We start from the raw sequence: 19,511 nt of genomic DNA on the forward strand, positions 1-19,511 counted from the left end.
CGGCCAGAGAAAGCCGCAGGCTGAGGCCTGGATTGGAGGAGGTGAGGTCTGTTCAGCTGCAAAATAGAGTGAGAATCCGCCTGGACAGACAGGCAGTTAGACTGATGGTCCGACAGGCATTTCTCAGGAGGAGGGTCAGAAGGAGGGCCGTCCCCTGGACTCTGGCAATGCTGCTGGCCTGCTTGTCCATGGCTCACCTGCCGGAAGGGTCAACAGGCGCTGAGGCAGAGAATCAGAAGGCTGAGGAGCTCCCCACGCGTTGCCTCTGGGAGTGGGAGGAGCAGCCTTCAGGGACACTCACCATGCACCCTGAGTTCTGCTGAGCCTCACACATCTTGTCCCACTTTCTCCTCAAAGCCCCGGGGGCGGGAACAATTGTAATGTCTACTTGACAAGTGAAGACTCTGCCTCCTGCGGCCAGCATTGCTCCTGTGGCCAATGAGTGTCCCAGGCCCCATGCCAGGCAGACCTTGGCCCCAGGCACTGACGAATGAATGGGGCCTCTAGGTATGGCTCTGACTGCAGGGCAACCCCTGGGGCTTGACCGCGGAGTAGAGACAGTGACCAGATTGCTCATCCTTTGGGTCTTCACCTCCTGCGTGGCAGACCCCCTAGAACCCAGGCCCGCTGGGAGGAGCACAGGAAGGAGCTAGGAGAGAAGCATTAAGGACTCTAAAGTTGGGGGAGGGGTTCATCAGCTGTGCCTGGGAAATCAGGGAAAGCCTCCAGGAGGAGGGAACAGCCACAACAAGTGCTCACAGGTGGGGGCCGCAGAGGACCAGGGAGGCGGGGCACACCGGGCTGAATTCAGGGTCTAAAGGCCAGAGACGCAGGAGGTGAGATCCCTGGCACTGGCACCGGCGTTAGTCAGGCCCTTGGCAGTGAGAGGATGCCCGGCACGTCCCATACTCTGATGTAGCTGAGAATAAAGTGCGCGCACTGTGAGGTTTTGAATAATATGGAGAAGTCTGTATAAAGTACCTGTTTATGGCCTAAAGAGGAATAATAAAACACCAACACCTCTGCATCCACTCCCTAGATAAAGAAAATGTACATGTTCAATTCCCTGGAGTCCTCACTGGGCCCCCACCGTGGTCCCAGGGGCCTCTGTTTCTTCATTTGAAAACCTCTGATCAAATCAGAGCCAAATCAGCAACTAAGGAAACGGTAAGTTCTTAGCACAGAATCTAGCAGGAATGGACCCGGAGGCAGGGGGCCCCTCGTGCATCCCCCATCTGCGCAGAACACCCTGGTGCCTTTCTGCAGGCAGCATCCCATTTTCACTCCTTACCTCCCTTATCAACAGTTGGGGTGTTTCGCTACTAAATCCCAAGACGGATCAGAAGCTAGTTTGAATCTCACTACTGAACCTGCAGTCACCCATCAGCCCACAAGGTGGCAGCCAGGAGTCAGGCAGGTGCGCGCTGAGCATCTGGTTAGGCTCAGATGATGCAGAGATGGCCGAAGCTTCAGATTATAGCCAGAGAGGGAAGGAGGGAAGAAATCCTCCTTCTGGGAGGCTTCTGTGCACCAGGCCTTGTGTGGCCGCTTTGCAAGGACGATACCCTGCACTCCTCAGCATTCCTATGTTAGAGAACAGGGAAGTAGGCTTGAGAAGTTAAGGAATCTTCCCGAGGCCACACAGCTAGGGAAAGGCAGAGCTGGGATTTGAACCAGAGCTGGAGTGGTGTCAGAGACAAAGGAGGAGGGCAATAAGGGGATGTGTGTGTGTGTGGGGGGGGGAATAGCAGCCTCTTCTTGAGCCCTTGCTTCAGTGACTCCCAGCCTTTTTTTCCCATCTCATTGACTCCACACACTCATCTGTGAGGCAGCTACTCTCACCAGCCCCATTTCATTGATTAGGAAACTGAGGCTGGGAGAGGCTAAAAGCCTGGGGGAGGCTGCTTATCCTCAGTGCCCTGGCTCCTGGGGAATCAGCCCTCCTGAGCCCAGAGGGAGGACTACAGGGGTGAGATGAGGACTGCTGAGCATCCCCCCAACACAGCCCTGCCCAACCCCTTCTCTTCCACCCCTCCTTGAGGACCCAGGGCAGACTCACCTTCCCCAGTCACCTGATGGGGGCTTTTGTCACTAGTGCAAATCCAGCTCCACCCTCGGTGTGTGCTGTGCTGGCCCTGGTGATACTTCCAGAATAGAAGATGTAGGTCACAGCTGGGAGCCCCTGATTTGAGCGTCAGTATTTCATTCTGATCATTTTTGTCACTGGGGCCTCCCAATGGTGGGGGCACAACTGATCTGGTAGGGGGCCTGGGGGCCTGGGGTTTGAGGGTGCCCCATCCCATTCAGCTTCACTGGATAGGGAGTGCAGTGTTGTCAAGCTCCAGTCTCAGCTCTGCCACTCACTAGCCACGTGACCTTGGGCAAGTCACATGACCACCCCAAGCCTTGGTTTCTTTGTAGACTTAGGGATGAGCACAGACCCATCATGAGGGTCATGTGAGCAAGTGAGCCAGGCACAGGGCTCAGCCCTCCCCAGGTCCTCAAATGATGGGGCTAAAATTATTTACAGGCGCCCCTCTCTCTGCCTACCCAGGAGGCTAACTCAGCCCAGCACCCTGCACCAAAAGGGGCCCAAGGGCCTTGAAGGGGTGGGTATGGGATAGTGCTCGGCACTGACCACGGCAAGGCTCCCCCTACCCCTTTAGGCCAGGGAAGCTTCCAGGAGCTGCGTTTCCTGTGGCCTCAGCCTTCCTTTCCCTGTGCTTTGAGGCTGACAGACACCTGGGCCTCCCATGACCTCAGAGGCCATGCCAAAGGAGGCATCGAGGCACAGACAGTGGGAGCTTTCCGCTGCCAGTCAGTCAGGCCTGAGTGTCGTGGCCCAGGCCTCCTGACCGGTGATTGGTCCAAGGTGAAACTGGGTACCTTGGAGCACAAGTTATAGGGATGCTGGTAGTTATGCTCCTTACCACAGTGGGGCGCCCTAGAGACCACGGCCAATTCACCCACAGAAGGAAAGACGGACAGAGACAGAGGCTCCCAAAGCCTCAGTTTATGGTGGCATTAAAGGGCTAACAAATGCAGGGCTAAAAAAGCCCTTTATTGTTTAAGCCAGTTTGAGTTGTCTCTGTCATTGGCCACCAAAGAGTCCTGGCTAAAACCCACACCATTTCACAGGGTTATTGGGTGAATAAATGAGATAATATTTCCAAGTCTCTGGTATAAAAATCAGTGCTTAGAAAAAAAGCAGCTAAGAAGGTTCTCAACAGCGTACAGTAACAGCCTCTGCACTTCCTCCAGCCCCAATTTTGCAATATCATCCCACTTTGCTTATACAAATACAGTCCGTGAAAACTCTCCCTAACATGTACACAGGTTTTGAGCTAGTATTTAAAAGGAGACATTGTTTGGTGGGCATTTTCTCTAAAAATTCCAATAAACTGGATATTGTCAGAGATTTCTGAGAACAAATAAGAATAATGATTGTTGGTGTAAAACACACACAATTCCTTTCATCTGAGCTCTTGGCTGTGAGCACCTGCCTAGTGTGGGGTCCCCTATGGTCCCACACACATGAAGGGGAACCCTTTCCTCCTGCTTCACCCACAGCTGCAACTGGGAGGCTGTGCCGCAGGGCCAGGCAGTGGGGTACTTCATAAGCAACAGAGTTCAATCGAAAAAGTGAATTACTGGTGCTGAGTTACTAATAAGCAAATAATCAAGTTATACCCATCACAAAAATGTCCACAAACAGAGCGATTGTGACAAGGGCAGAAACCTGGAGTCTTGCTCTTCAAAACAAAGTGAAGCAATAACTCTGGAAGAAGGTAACTTACAGCAATGGGTCTCTTGGCTTATAAAGTACTCTGCCAGTGAGTAATGCTGATACTACTGATGATGACCAGGACAAAAATGACAGTTGCTGAGTACTGAGTACTTACCACAGGCCAGTGCCTTCAGGCATTATCTCATTTCATACTCCAAGTGTTATTATCCTCATTTTACAGATGAAGACACGGAGGCTCTGAGAGGTGAAGAAGCTTGTCCACAGAGCTAGTGAGTGGCAGATCCTGAGAGCAGGTTACCACTGTAAACAAGCAATTCTGCCTAGAAGAAAGGCCAGGACAGACAAGGAAAAGCCCCAAATATTTTGCAACTCTGCCTTTCTGAGGGGTGGAGCAAGCTTCACCAGACCAGGCTACATGCCAAAGAGTGCCTTGGAATGGCCTGAGGGACAGAGGAGGAGGCCACAGCCCAGAGCAACAGGAGTGAGGACTCAGCAGCAGGCCACGAGGTGTGGCCCTATCCTAAGCTGCTTCCTGGGTGCTGGCCAGCAGGTTGGCTCAGACATGCCAGGACAAGAGAAGCAGGGAGAAATGGAGACTGATGGCCAGAAAGCCACTCTTCCTCTCGTGACTAGCCCAGCCCTATCACAGGCATGATCTGTGCCTCTTGAATCATTGCCTTGTGCAGTCTGGAAGGGAATGGCAGTTCAGAGTGATTAGCCACTTGCTAAGTTCACACAGCCAGTCAGCACAGACGGGAAGCCAGGGAAGGGGAGAGAGGAGGGCAGGTTCATTTTCAGATTAAAGGGCCCCCCTTCCCCCAACAGGCGAGTCCAGGGAAGAAATCTTGCAGATTAGGAACCTAGAAAGTTGATGAACATCAGGTGAGTCAGAAGATGAAGCAGGAAGAAGGAGGGGTCATCCATGGGGAGGCCAGGTATAGAAGCAAGCGCAGGGGCTGGGCTGGAGGCTGGCAGTGGCAGACTGAGACCCCTGGGAACCTGGCCACACTCCCCGAGCCCTTTCCAAATCATTGGAAAAGGTGGGCACCTGTCTCAGTGGTGACTCCTGAAAGCCACGACACAGCTCAGGAGTGGGTCTGGCTGTAGCACCGTTGCAGGGAGGACTCTCCCACCATTGAGCAGGAAGAATATTCAAATGACTGAGATTTTTTTCCCCTGGAGTTTCTACTTTATACCCACTGGCTGCTGTGTTGTTTGGTACAGCAAGGTTTATGATTGTCTTATCTGTCTCAGGTAATGTGTCTTTCTTCATCAGCCAATGTCTCTCTTTGCCCTGTTCAATGCTTTTGATCTTGAATTCTACTTTGATAATAATGTTGGTACTCTGATATCCCTTTTTGTTTGTTTGTTTGCCTTACCCTACTATTTTTGTCCAGCCGTTTATTTTACAATCTTTCTTTGTCCTTTTTTGGTTATTTCTTGTTTAAAAAAAAGCGTATAACTGGAGTTCATTTTTCTTTTTGTTATGTTACATTTGATACATACACAAAACTTACAACTGATGTAAGTTGTGAAGCATAATAAGATAAACACCTATGAACCCAACTAGAACATGACCAAAGATAGGAACTAGAACATTAACAAGACCATCGAGTCCTCCTGTGTATTCCAGCCCATCCCTCCCCCTACCTCATCCCGATGATACTATCTTGTATTTTGTGTTTATTAATGTTTCGCTTAAAAAAACCTAATTCCTGATCCCCTAAAGTTATATATTGTTCAGTCGTGCATGTTTCTGAGATTTACACTAGTGATACACTATGCATACTCTTCTACTAGCTCCATTATTTTACTCAACATTGTTGCCAGCACTCATCCACATTATTGCACGTAGCCATGATTCACCACTATATAATATTCCATTTATTTTTTAATTCTCCTATTGCAGATATTTGGGGTTTTCCAATTTTTCATCAAAATAAGCAATGCTGCAAGGAGTGTCCATCCACGTGGCCTTTAACATAACCTGGTGCAGGGTTGCTGGGTTGCCAGGATATGCAGAGGATCACCTTTGTCAGACAAAGCCAGTGTTTTCCATAGTGATTTTACTATTTACACTCCCACCAGCAACTGAGAATTCCCACTGCTCCCCGTCTTTGGCTGTACTTACTGATTTTGACCTGCTCTAAATGATCTGAACTTGCTGCTGCCTTACTATTAATATGGTTGGGCATCTTTTCATATGTGTATTCTCCACCTGTGTTTCCTCTTTTGTGACATGCCTATTTACGCCTTTCAATTCCCTTTTGGGTTGTCTTTTTCTTATCTACTACTAGGGTTGTTTTAAAAATATGTATTTGAGATACAAATCCTTTGCTAGTTATATGTGCTATAAGTAATTTCTTCCAGTTTGTAGAAGTTCTTCATTTTATCATAGTCTGATTTCATCATACACTTATAGTTTGTGTTTTTTTTGTGTGTGTGTACAGAATCCTTCCCTATCTGGGTCATAAAGATACTCTTTCACATTTTTTCTTAAATTTTGAAGTTTTGGCTTTCACATTTAAAATTTCAATCTATCAAGAATTTACTTTGGGGTACAGGAGAGATAAGCATCCAATTTCACATTTTTTCATATGAATGAACACATATCCAGGCACCTTACATCCAACAGTTATCCCTTCCTAGTCACCTGAAAGCCAGTTCTATTATATGCCAGATTTCTGTACATGTGAGCATTTTTTACTGTTGCACTGGCCTATTGATCTCACCCTGTGCCAATAGCACAGGATCCTAACCACTAACATGTCATGTAAGTCTTGATTGCATTTAGGCATGCTTTAACCTTTTCTTCTTCAGAAGTGTATAGCTAGTCTTGGCCATTGTTCTTCCACACAGATTTTAGGATCAGCTTGTAAAGTACTTTTAAAATTCTTATTGGGGTTTTGGTTGGAAAGACATTTGCTCTATAGCTCAATGTGGGGAGAACTGATAAAATGTGGATAACGAGTCCTTGACTCCTTGAACAGGATAAACCTCCCTGTTTATTTAGGTCTTCTTTAATGTCTTCAATAAAGTTGTATCATTTTCTGCATCAGGTTTTGCACATCTTTTATTAGATTTATTTTTAGATTCCTTACTTTCTGTTGCTATCCTAAATGTTGTCTTTTTCTGAATTGTTTTATACACTAGTGCAGAGACGAGTAGTTTATTTTTTTATTTTTTTAATTCTTATTTTTTTATTGCAGTGTAGTCAATTTACAATGTTAGTTTCAAGTGTAGCCCTTACTTTCTAAACTTCCTAAATAATTCGAGGGACCAAGGGGTGCAAGGACAGTGGCCGTCATAAAGATTATCACCTCTGCCAGGGAGGGAAAGATCGCTTACTTGCAAGTCCAGAGAGAAACCATTTTGTTGCGGACAATGTCTTTTGAGGGGGGAAGGGATGATCTGCACTTCACCCTGTTCCACCTGGGGAGTAGTGGAGGTGGTGGGGAAGCGGGGCTCACATTGTTGTTGTAGTCCGAGGTGGTGGCGGCGGCGGCATCCAGAATCTCACGGTAGCGCTGCAGGCAGGGCTGGAGGCGGCTCTCAAGCAGCTACAGCTCCGGAAGCACCTTGACATGACGGCTGTGTGCAACCCCAAGAGGCAGTGAGCCAAGGCTTTCCTCAGATTCCCGACCTCACCATGCCTGCCCTGTCTCTCCCTAGCCTCCCAGACCCCTGGCCCAATCCCTTCCGGAACTAGCAGAGCTTCTAGTCTTTAACCTCATCCAAGGGAAGACGAGGAGAGGAAAATAAACCGCTTCCACCCTCCCCACCACACAATCCTGTATCTACAAACGGCGAAGAAACAAACTGAAAAAAAGATGGGGCCTGGGTGAACCCAGGGGAAAGAATCTTCATCAGGCTCAGGATTTGGATTTCCTTGCCCCAGAGAGAAAAGGGCTTCTCGCGCAGCCGCCAATCCTAACCTCATTTACTTACTCCCAAGCCCCTCCCTGGCCCTCAACACTAACCCTTCAAGGAAGACTTCTAAGCAATCCTTTCCCATCAGACCTTTCCTGGTCCCCATACTTAGAACCCCCAACCCACCCCCAAAAGGTTCCGTCCATCTCTCACTTGGGTGGATTTGTCTCTGGGGCTGGTGTTGGGCCCGCTGGGCCTGGGCGGGAAGGGGTGAGCTCCCGGCTCTGGGCGGCGGCACGCTTCTCCACTTCCGCAGCCTCCAAGGCCTCCAGAGGGCGCACTTCACATTTGGCCGGCTCTGCTGTTTGAGAGCTCAAGGCTACTGGCCCCCGGGCCACAGCTGGTGTCTGAGGGGGCAGCAGACTGTGCTGCGCTTGGGACCCACCTCGGCACTCACTCCAGGGTAGGAAGGTCTCTATATCCCCGATCATGTGCTGAGCCATCACTGGCTGGACCTGGGGCTCACTCTGAATCGGGGCCTGTTCCATGTTGGTGGGAACATCTACAGCAGAGCCGTCATCACTAGGAAGACTGATGGTTCCGACCATGACATAGCTGTTGGCATTCCGGTCATGAACAGAGGCCCTAGGCTCACAAGTACCAGGCGGGGGTCCCCCACCATAGGTGGCTGCGGCAGACCCTGTCCCAGAAGATGCCAGAAAAGGGAGCCAAAGCTGAGGAGGAGCCCGTTCCACCAGGTGGATAACCTTTCCCCCAACATTGTATTCCTGGAGCGTCTTATCATCCTGCAGAACTCGAGCCTGGTAGATAAGTCGTTGTTTCTCGGAGGGGATGCTGACAGAGGCAGCAATGTGCTCCTTAAACTCCTTTACATTCATCTGGGCCCCCACAATAAAGGTCCGGGTCTGGGAGTCCAGAGTCTTCACCAGCACCTCCAGACTGTCAGGCCCCTCCATACTGGTACCGGTACTATCTCTGGGCTCTATAGCCGACAGCTCTCGTCACTTCCGGTCTCCCCCAACATGGCACCGATGGCCACTTCCGTTTCCCGATAGTATTGGGGGATCTTGAGGCGGTACTTCCGGTTCCTCACAGGTCCCCAAGCAGCAAGTTCCTGGGGACGAGCTGGGCCAGAGCCGGTGTGAGCCAAGTATCCTGAAGAGCCGCCGCCATCACCCCGGAACCCACATTCAGCAATTTAGTTCTGAATGCTATCTTATATCCTGCCACCTTGATAAACTCATTAATTCTAATCATCTCTTGGTATATTATTTTGGACTTTTTAATGTAGATAATCATCTCACCTTGAAATTATAATTTCATTTTTTTCTAATCATTATATGTTTCCTCCTTCTTTCCTTCCTAGTTTCCTTCTCATTCTTTTTTTATATTAAAATTATTGGCTAACACTTCCAATAAAATGTTGATTAGGAGGATATTGATTAAGATTCTTGTTTTGTTAGGGAGAATGCTTTTTACTTTTTATTAATAAGTACCATTTTGCCAAATCTCGCAAGTAAAGAAAATTATCTTATATTCCTAGAAAGTTTAATCATGAAAGTGTGTTGATTTGATTAAATGCTTTTTCTGCATAGATTTTCTTCTTTAACCTGTTAATGTCACTGCATATATTTATAATTTTATATATAAATAACACTATAGAACACATTATATACTAATAAAATCTAATTATTATATATATTTATTATATTAATATATAATATGTATTAATGTTAAACCACCCCTTACATCCACGGTGCCAGCCCAGTTTGGTCATGATTTTTAAATATTTCGTCGGATTCAGTCTTCTACTATTCTTTCTTGATTTTTGAATTTTAAGCACATTAATGAGGTTGTCTTGGTTTGGGTAATAAAGTTATACTGGTTTTTCAAAGTGAACTGATGAGTGTTCCCTCTTTGCTGTTCTCTGAAAGAGTTTGTATAGAATTTTAATATCTATTCTTTGAAAGTTTTCTGTGGGTTTGATGTTTTCTATGTGGGCTTAGCTATTCAATTATGTTTAGTGGTTGTGGGACTATTCAGGATTTTGATTTTTTTCTTAAGCCAGTTTTGATGTCATGTGTTTCAAGGAATTTGTGCATTTTGCCTACATTTAAATTTATTAATACAAAGTTATATAGAATATTCTCTTTTTGTCTTGTTAATCTCTATCTGTAACAATATTTCCTTTCTCATCCTTAATATTATTGGTTTACACATTTAAAAAATTCTTTTTAAACTTTACCAGATGTTTATCTACTTTATTAGTCTTTCAAAGAACTGATTTTGGCTTTGTTGATTTCTTCTCCTGTATCTTTATTTTTCTATTTGATTAATTTATGATATTCTCTCTTTTACTTTTATTGAGTTTTGTTATTCTTTTTCTAATTCTGTAAGCTGGATGCTTAGCTAATTGTCAGCTTTCTTTTCTTTTTTTTTTTAATAAGCATTTAAGTCTAAATTTCCCTCAAACTACCACTTACAATGCATTACAGAAGTTTTAGTATATGTGCTGCCGAAGTGAGCATGCATTACAAAAGTTTTGACATGTAGTATTTTCATTCATAAGGACTTTAAAATCTTCCAGTGTGATTTTTTTTTCTAATTTACAAGTAAATGGAAATTTTTTTACTCCTTGTTTTATCATTGGCTTTTAACCTAGTTGCACTGTAGGTTACAGAAACATGATCTATATGATACCAGTATTGAGAATTGCATTATGTTCTAGTATATGGTCACTTTTTATATATTTCCCATGTGTACATGGAAATATTTGTATTCTCTGGTTGCTAGATTTAGGATTTTATCTACACCCATTTGTTTGAGTTTGTTAATTTTGTAGTTTAAATCTTCTATATCTTAACTATTTCTTTGACATATCAATAATTACAGGAGATATGTGGAAATCTTCCATAATAATCATAGATTTATCAGATTTTCTCTCTAGTTCTATCCATTCTTGCTTTGTATATTTTGAGGCTATTTTATGAGTTGAATTGTTTTATCAAGTTCATTAAAACTTTTATCATTGCTAGGAACTCTATTTCTTACAATAATATTTAACTTAATGACTATGCTTTTGATACTAATAAAGCCAATTCAACTTTCCTTTGGTTGATATTTTTCTGAAGTATCATTTGATTTTTAGCCTTTTGGTGTCCTTACGTTTTAGGAGTGACTCTTGTAGACAACATATAGCTGGATTAAAAAAACTATCATTCTGATAATCTGTGTCTTTTAACTGAAGAGTTGAGCCCATTTACAATTTTTAAGAGTTAGTGATAAATTTGGACTTGTATCTGCCATCTAATTTTGTGCTTTCTTTTTGACCCACCCATCTTTTCCATGGTTCTTGTTTCTCCTTTCTCACTTTTTTAAAAACTGAGGGATTTCCCTCATTTATTTCATTTCTTTTCCTCTATGTATTTGGTAATTGCATACTCCTTTTCTATTATTTTTATTAATTACCCTTAAAATTTTATGTTTCAAATGTACAGAAGTCTCTAGTTAATAATTATCTAGTACTCCCCACCAAATAATTCAAGGACCTTAAACCACATTAACTCCAAGCACCCATCCCAATTTGTATATGATTGACATCCAATATTTGAGTTCTGCCCTTTTTTCTTTTTTGTCCACAAAGTAGACATTATTACTGCTATTAATACTATTTTATAAAGATAATTTTTGTTTAGATTTACCTGCATGTTTACCACTTCTTTTATCACCATTTCTTCTTGTATATCAGACCTTCCTTTTGGGATAATTTCCCTTCACTTTCTTTTAGTGAAATCTGACAGTGGCAAAACCCTCAGTTTTTGCTCATGTGAAGATGAGCAAAACTTTTGTTTTGTTCTCATTCTTAAAAGATGGTTTTACTGAATATACAGGCCTAGGTCAATAGTTATTTTGTCTTGGCACTTTGAAGACTGCTTCCCATTTCTTACGGATTTCTATTGTAGCTATTGATAAATTTGCTGTTAGTCTAAATGCCATTCTTTTATAACTAATTTGTTTCTTTCCTCTGGTTGCTTCTAAGGTCTTCTCTTGATTTTTGGTCTTTTGCAAGTTTATCACAATATGTCTAGGTGTGAATTCATGTCTCTTACATGTTCTGAAAAGTTCTCAGCCATTATCTCTTCAAATATAATCTCACCTTGGCTTTTTCTGCTCTTCCCTTGTGGGTCTCAGTTGCATAATAGACCTTCCTATTCTTGCCTCCATCTCTCTTTACCTACTTTTCATATTTTGCATCTCCTTTTTTCTCCATGCTATATTCTGGGTAATTCCTTCAGTTCTATTTTCTAGTTCATAATTATCTCTTCAGCTGTGTCTAATCTATTGAATCCATCTGATGAGATTTTTACATCATTGATCATAATTTTTATTTATACAAGTTGTACTTGGTTTATTATTCAAATCTTCCTGTCCATTTTTGATAAGTTTTTATTCTACATATTTTTCATGATGTGATTCCATCTTGTATTTCTTTGAACATTTTATACATGGTGATCATATATTCTGTATTTGGTAATTCCAATAGCCATAGTATTTTGGAAGGGTATCTCAGTGTATTGCTTATTGTATTGCTGACTCTTATTCATAGTGGTTTGTTTCCTTGTAGTCTGATGATCACTGATTGTGAGCTCATATTTTAAATTTACTTGGTGGGAATCCTGAGGGCCTAAATTGGAGGTGCATTCCTACGGAGGGCATTTGCATTTGCTTCTGCCGGGAGGGAGTCGGGGCCACTATTAACCTAGGACTACTTTAGCCCCCTTTAAGAGAACCTGGCACATTAAAAGAGTCTCAAGTTAAGTTCTTTCACCTTGCCTCTGCCCTAGGCTTAATTTGCCTGTCACAGTGCTTATTTCAACATTTAGCCTGACTTTCCTTTTTACCTGTTCGTCACCACTCCAGGCTTTAGTTTCAGTTCTCCAGTGTCTTGATGTGTTTTTCTTGGCAGAGGATGTTTAGTCCTTAGAGATTTCCCTTTCTAACAAACCCAGCAGTGTTTGTTTTTGCTTGTTAGTTTGTTTTGTTTTGTTTTTATAATTCATGCAGAATCTAGTTGTATTTTAGTGGGAGGGTCTTTCAGAGCACTAGTCCACCATCTTGCCAAAATTAGAAATCCCATGATTATCATTTTATCCCCATTTTATAGACGAGGAAACTGAGTTTCAGAGAATTAAATGTCTTGCTCAAGACTACACAGCCAACCCAACCAGTGACAGAATCAAGACTGGAACCCATGCTGTCTGACTCCAGAGCCTGAAACTGAGCTTGTCCCGTGGTTTGCTGTTCTCCAAAGGAGAAGAAAAATATTTAAAGGATTGCAGCCTTGAAGTGTGTGGTGCAGGCTCAGGTCAACTCTCTGGGATAAACCCACAAGCTTCTGCTAAGGAAGGAATGATACCTGCCCCAGAGTGGGTAGGCCCCAGCCATCCAGCACCAGCCGCCAGCTCAACAGCAGCTCAGCCAGAGCCCATACAAGGCAGTCAGCCCACAGCTCCCACTCTGGGAAGGGAGCCAGCAGGAGTTTCCTGCACTTGGGTTTCCATGACAACCAGTTGCCCTACATGAGATGCAAAAGTCACAAGCAATGAGTGGAACATTCTTGAATCTTGAGTCTTCATTACAGGTAGGTCTTCTGCAGCCTTGGGGGGCACTATGAGGGGGAATTCAAAGGAAAGAGAATTCACGTGAAGGGATAATGTTCAAACTCACCTACCCCTTTCTCCCCACCAACAGCTCAGTTACCATGGCCCCAGGGTCCCAGGTCCAAGGAAGTCCAGAAACAGGCTTAGAGTAGCCTGGTGCTAGGTCCCAAACAATACCAGGTTCCCCTTTTTCATTCAACAGAAATCCCCTCTTGCCTCCTCCAGCCAGGTCCTCAGGTTCCTATGTTAAATGAGGGTCCCTGCCCTTGGTGAGCAGTTAGTCTAGTGCAAGACCCAGGCAGGTCCTAACAGCCAATTACAACCAGAGGACAAGGGAGCACAGAGGCCATGAGAGCACAGAAGAGGGACTTCCTCCAGGAAGTCTTCCCAGAGCAGATACATTTGAGCTGGGCCTGGGATGACAAAAATGTAGTCCAGTAGATCAGGCAAGGAAAGGCATCTCAAGTACAGGGAACTACATGCAGTGGGCTCAGAAGCATGAAGGAGCCCGGTCATTTTGGTGAAACAAGATGAGGGAAGCAGGAAAGGCAGCCTTGAACTCAGTGCTGTAAACTTTGGCTTTATCCTGAGAGCAGCAGGCAGCCCTCAGAAGGTTTTACAAGGGTCTGACAGGGCCCAATTGTCATCATTGTATCGAGGATATATAGGAGCTCATAGCAGTAACACAAGGAGTGTCCACAGCAAGGAGGACAATGACTGTGGTGGCAGGGACAAGACAGAAGGGGACAGATGTGAGAGGTGTTTAGAAGGCCAAATCTACAGGACTTGGTGAGAGGTTTGGCTGTGAGGAATGTGAGAAGACAGGAGTGTTAACCAGGAGCAGTGCTGGGAACCCGGGAGGGGCAGCTATGACAGGCCCTTGCCAGGGCATGTGGAGGTGACCGATTTTCCTCATACAGATGCCAGTGGTCAGGTTCCCTGGAGTGTGCTGTCCAGGACACAGCCTCTCCAGGTCAGTGCAGAAAAAGAATGTTTCAGAGCCTTCTTCAGCCTGGCGGCTTCCAGCAGGTTTCAACCACCAGGCAGATGTTCTAGCTTCAGTTCTGCCCCCCACCCCCACCCTCTGCTCCCAGTTGAACCGAGCCATCCCTGGTGGCCCAGAGCCTCAGCAAAGGGTAGTCTGGGCAGCTGGTGTCTCTCAGTGCTAGGCCACTGGCTCCACATCTCCCAGGGCAGTGGAGCCAAATTTCTGTTTTGTGCCTTGTTGCCTTCTGGTTATGTGCTTGTCACAAAGTTATGTCTGTGGCTGCTTGATTGGGTAGCCTGGGGCTGTATTATTAAGAAGGAAATTGTCGAGGAATCAGGGTGATGATTACAAATCTTAGAAAGGTGCTCTGGGGTCCAACATAAGGGTGTTCAAATCCTGACTCTGTCCTAACGGGCTACGTGTCCGTGGGCGGTGCCTCCCCCAGTTAATGGGATCCTCAGATATTCCATGCCCTTCTGCTCACACTTCTTGCCTCCCTCAAGCCCCTCTCCTGTTTACTCTCATCTCCTGTTCGTCGTCATCCCCCTCCAGGGCCAGGCCATGCTCCCACCACCAGCTGATCCTGGTAAGGAGTTATCTCAGGCTCCTGAGGGAACAGTGTTAGGGCCCAGCTGCCTTCCCATATCCTCTCTTCAGCTCCGGCCCCCAACCTGATCTCCAGGCAGGTGCCAGGCCGGCCATCAGGGACCAGCGCTTGCCTGCCTCATCTGCAGTGTGTACTGGTGTACTGACCCAGATCAGGACTCGGAAGCACCATCCTGTCCCCAGGGGAAGCTGGAGGGGCATTTGGAAACGCAAGTGGGGCCCCAAGGTTGGACTCCATTTCTGCTCCTCTTTTTCCCTTTTCCAGTACCCCTCCGCCCCCGCACACCCCAACACTCAGCTGGCAGCAGGAGGAAGGAGGTGTGGTCGTCAAAGGAGCTTGGAAGAGGGGCGGGGCCGGGCCTGAGAAGCTGGAGGCAAACCCTAACCCTGGGTCCAGACAATCCAGACCCCCTCCATGAGGGCCCGGGGAACCAGAGGGTGGTCGCAGGCTGTGAGCCCCGGTCTGACCCGCGCCCTGCCTGGCGGAGCCACCCCTCGGCCAGGGAGGCTCCCAGACCCCAGCACCCGCTTCCTCCGCGGGGCGGGGCCCGGCGGCCACAAGCCAAGCGCCGTAAAATTTAAAGAGGTGAGAGAGACACTTCGCAGAAACCTTAGCAGCGCGGGGAAATGAAATAAGGCCTCCCTTCGGGGCGCCCGCCCCCGCCTGCGCCGCCCGAGCCCCCGGTCACCCCGGAGGGTCCAGGTGTGGGCCCCGCGCTTAACACCCCCTCCCCAGGGTTGTGGTAGAGACACGCTCCTGCCCCCCCAGCGTGGGGAGGGCGAGGCCAGGCACCGGGGATCGGACCCCAGCAACCTGCCGGGTGTTCCTGGCTAGGGCTGAGTCTGGCCACTCTCCCTTGTCCCCAGCAGGGCCGAGAGAGCGTCCCCTCCCCCACGTGGAAAAACTGACCCAGAAATGCCTCCCCAACTTGTCCCGATGCGTTTCTCGAGTGTCCGCCCCCTCCCTCTCCTCGCCGTCTGAGAATCCCCTCCACACCCGTCCAGCCCCCCGTCTTTCGCCCCATGATGGATGGAGCCTTCAGGGAGCCAGCGCGGGCGGGCTCGGCTCAGGCGGAAATGAAGAGGATAAGATCTGCGAGCCGAGCGGCCCGTGACACGGTGATATCCGCCACGCTCGCTGCGCTGCGGGTGATGGATGGGCGGAGCACCCCCACTCCCGGCTTGGTACGCTGTGGGGCCGAGGGTCCCTGCCCGGCAGCCCCAGAACTCCGCCCCCCGGGACAGAACTCGAGAGCGCGCGGGCGCGCACACTCCCGGCGCCCCTCCCAGAAACACTGCGCGGCAGCCACACAGGAGGCGGACTGACTCCCCCCGCCCCCCCCACACACTCAGCCCCCTACACATCTGGCCGTGCCCCACGCACATATATGGGACAATCCTTCTTCCCCTAATGCACTCGCAGCAGATCCTTCCATGGCACTCGCACAAATGAGATTGTCCTTAGTGCAAATTACACCTTGTACATTTGCCTATCGGACTGCTTCTTGCCTGTGCACATCCAGGCAGGCTGGACCTCCTTGCCTCCAACACGGTGTTCCTAAAGTCTCACGGGCCACTCAAGGAGAGGGTGTGACCACTGTGAAACTCTGGGCGGGTGTCTTGGGAAAGGGAGCAGGACAACAGTTGCTACTTGTGCACATCATCTTGTCTGGCCACTGAGGGGGTCAGGCTCGCCATGGAAAGGGACAGCGGGCAGCACTAGTACTGTCCAAACAGGCCTCACCATCAGTGTTGCCATGGTTACCGTCTTCCTAGCACGATCACACAGCAACATCATCGTTACTATGGTTGCAGGCACCGCATCCCCCTCCTCTGCATTTCTACCATTTGCTTGCCATCACCATTACCATTCATTCGTTCACTCATTTGTGTATTCACTCACCCCCTCATTGTGCTCATCAACTAGGGATACAGAGGTGAGTAAATCGGTGCCCACCTTTGGGAGTGCACAGTGGAATGGAGAGGGTTGAGAGGTAAGCAATGCATGGTGTGCATTCTGCAGCGCCCTGAAGAACCAGGAAGCCTTGTTACATAGATGGTTTGGTAGAAAGGATACTCAGGGGACACCTGGCAGGGAGCGCAACTGTCAGAAGGGTGTGAAGCCATCGACTACATCATCGCCACCACCAGGTGGTGCTCCGGGTGCTTGGAGAAGCGTATTCTCTAGGGTGTCATGAGCAGGTGATAGGGAGAGGAGGCTAGTTGCTGCCACAGTATGAGGGATATTTAATGACCCCAAATTCCCCGTGGAATAGATCTGGGAGTCTGACAGACTTAGGTATGAATCCTGACTTTGCCAATCCCTATTTTAGGGACTTTGGGCACATCATTTCTGCACAGTGTCTAGCACTTAGTAAGCTATTGTCTTTTATTATTGTTATTTTAAACCCGGTGAAGGATCTTTGGAGAACCACCAACTTTACCACTTTTGCTCTTTAAGGGAAGCTCAAGTTCCTCTCCTCACCCACCTCCTAAAGCCAAACCCAAGAGGAACGGTGGGTGGTTCAGGCCAAGGTCATTACTTACTGGAGGATGAAGTCTGGCAGTGAATGGAAGAAGTTCTTTATGTAACCTGAGTATTAATCCATTACAGTTTTTTTACTTTGAAAATATTTTCTCCCACTTTGTGGTTTTTAAATATCTTAAATTTAAGATGCTTTGTATATGGTTGTTTTGGCACAGGAATAGGCAAAACAATGAAGCAGAAAGGACAGTCAGATTTATACTCTCTTCCTTCATGGTTGGTTCTCTCTCTCTCCCATGTTTAAGAAATCTTTCATGGTTGGTTCTCTCTCTCTCCCATGTTTAAGAAATCTTTCATGGTTGGTTCTCTCTCTCTCTCCCATGTTTAAGAAATCTTTTCCTAAACAACACCATAAAATATTCTCTAATACTTTCCTCCAGTTGTTTCAGTCTTTGCTTTTTTTTATATTTAGCCTTCAAGTCACCTAGATTTTTATATATGGCCTTTCTTTTATATGTATTACTTTATATTGATTTCCATATAGGTGGCCAATTGTCCAAGCACCATATGTTACATGGTTCCCCATTTCCTCACTGATTTATGAAGTGAATACTGTCATATACAGACTTCTTATACATATGTAAGTCAGTTTCTGGGTTCTGCTTTCCATTCTGTTGATCTATTTGTTTATCCTTGTGCCACTACCAGACAGTTTGGATGATTATATTTGCATAAGAAATATTGATACATGGCAGATGTATTGAAGACTGGCTCACACTTTGCCACATCTCTTTTTTCTTGTTCTTGAGACAACAGCTGGGCTCCACTTGCAAGCAGGTGGGTGAGTTCTGGCCAGTAATGTGAATGGAAACAATGTACACCATTTCTAGGCACTGCCTATAAAACCTCCCAAGCATGCATGAGCCTCCATTCTCTTTCCCCTTCTACCAGCTTGAAGCAAACATGCATATGGTGACCTTGAAAGAAGGGAACAAAGAATGGAAGAAGACTGGGTCCACGAATTGCTGCTTGAAGGAGACAGCTGCCCACTGGTCAGGAATATCCGATTTGGATTTTAAACAAGACAGAAATGAAGTTTTATCACATTTGCACCTTAAACATGTTGAGGTTTGTTCATTTCAGCAACTATTGTCATCCTAATACAGTATGGCTAATTATTTCCCTGTCCTCTTGTTCTTCCTCCTCAAAATTGTCTTGGCTATTTTTGGCACATCCTCATAGGACTTTTAAGATCAGTTTACCAAGTTCCTTTTAAAGACCTGGCTGTTTTTGGTTGGAATTCCATTTAATTTCTATATTAATTTGTGGAGTCTTACTTTCTTTACAATACTGAGTTTTTCCATTCATAAACATAATCCATATATTTAGACATTATTTAGTAGATGTTATTAGATTTTATTAGATCAATTATGATACATAATTTATTTTATACATAACTCTTGTGTATTTTCTGCTACTTTTAGTCATAGTTATGCTGATTTTGTTGTCATTGTGAATGAAATTTTTTTTTTTGCTTTTCACTCTCTGTGTCTTAATTGGTTGGTGCTACTGTATAGGAACCCTAATGGTTTTTGAATAGTTATCTTGTATCTGGCAACCTTGCTAAATTTCTCTTATTAGTTCTGATGTTTATTTTTTTAGATATACCACGCACAAAAGATGCCTCCACTTGCTACCTGGTATTCCCTCTGCTTGGAACTCCTTTATCCCACCTGGTTCACTCCTTCACAACCTTCAAGTCTTTGTTCAAATATCTCATCAGACAGGCCTTCCCTGAGCACACACACAGCAATCTTTCTCCTCCTTTCTTTCTTTTTAGGACTGACGTACTATAAATTGGTTTATTTGTGTCTGCCTCCTCCACTAGAATGTAAACTCTATAAGAGCAGAAATTTTGTTTTGCTTACTTCCATATCCCCCAGTGCTTTGCTCAATAGAGTTTTCTTACAAAACAAATAATGCCAAATTTATCCCTTTTTCCTCCTATCCCTATTCCACATGTTTCTTTTCTTTTCTTTTTTTAAATAGACTTAATTTTTTTAGAGTAGTTTTAGGTTTGCAACAAAATTGGGCAGAAGGTACAGAGATTTCCCATCCTCCTTGCCCCTACAC

The 19,511-nt window shown here is 46.0% G+C and overlaps 1 protein-coding gene across 1 annotated transcript; it reads right to left on the reverse strand.

Moving 5' to 3' along the window:
* Positions 1-7,217: 7,217 nt before the first annotated feature.
* Positions 7,218-8,644, reverse strand: LOC102531872 (large proline-rich protein BAG6-like). Its single transcript, XM_031677210.2, has 2 exons — positions 7,832-8,644; positions 7,218-7,339 (listed from the first exon to the last, which is right to left on the reverse strand). Exons 1-2 carry the CDS (start codon positions 8,593-8,595, stop codon positions 7,309-7,311), a joined length of 795 nt encoding a protein of 264 aa, XP_031533070.2. The 5' UTR covers positions 8,596-8,644; the 3' UTR covers positions 7,218-7,308.
* Positions 8,645-19,511: the final 10,867 nt, after the last annotated feature.

Source organism: Vicugna pacos, chromosome 4 (assembly GCF_048564905.1).
Source record: "Vicugna pacos chromosome 4, VicPac4, whole genome shotgun sequence".
In the NCBI taxonomy this organism is placed as follows: Eukaryota; Metazoa; Chordata; class Mammalia; order Artiodactyla; family Camelidae; genus Vicugna; species Vicugna pacos.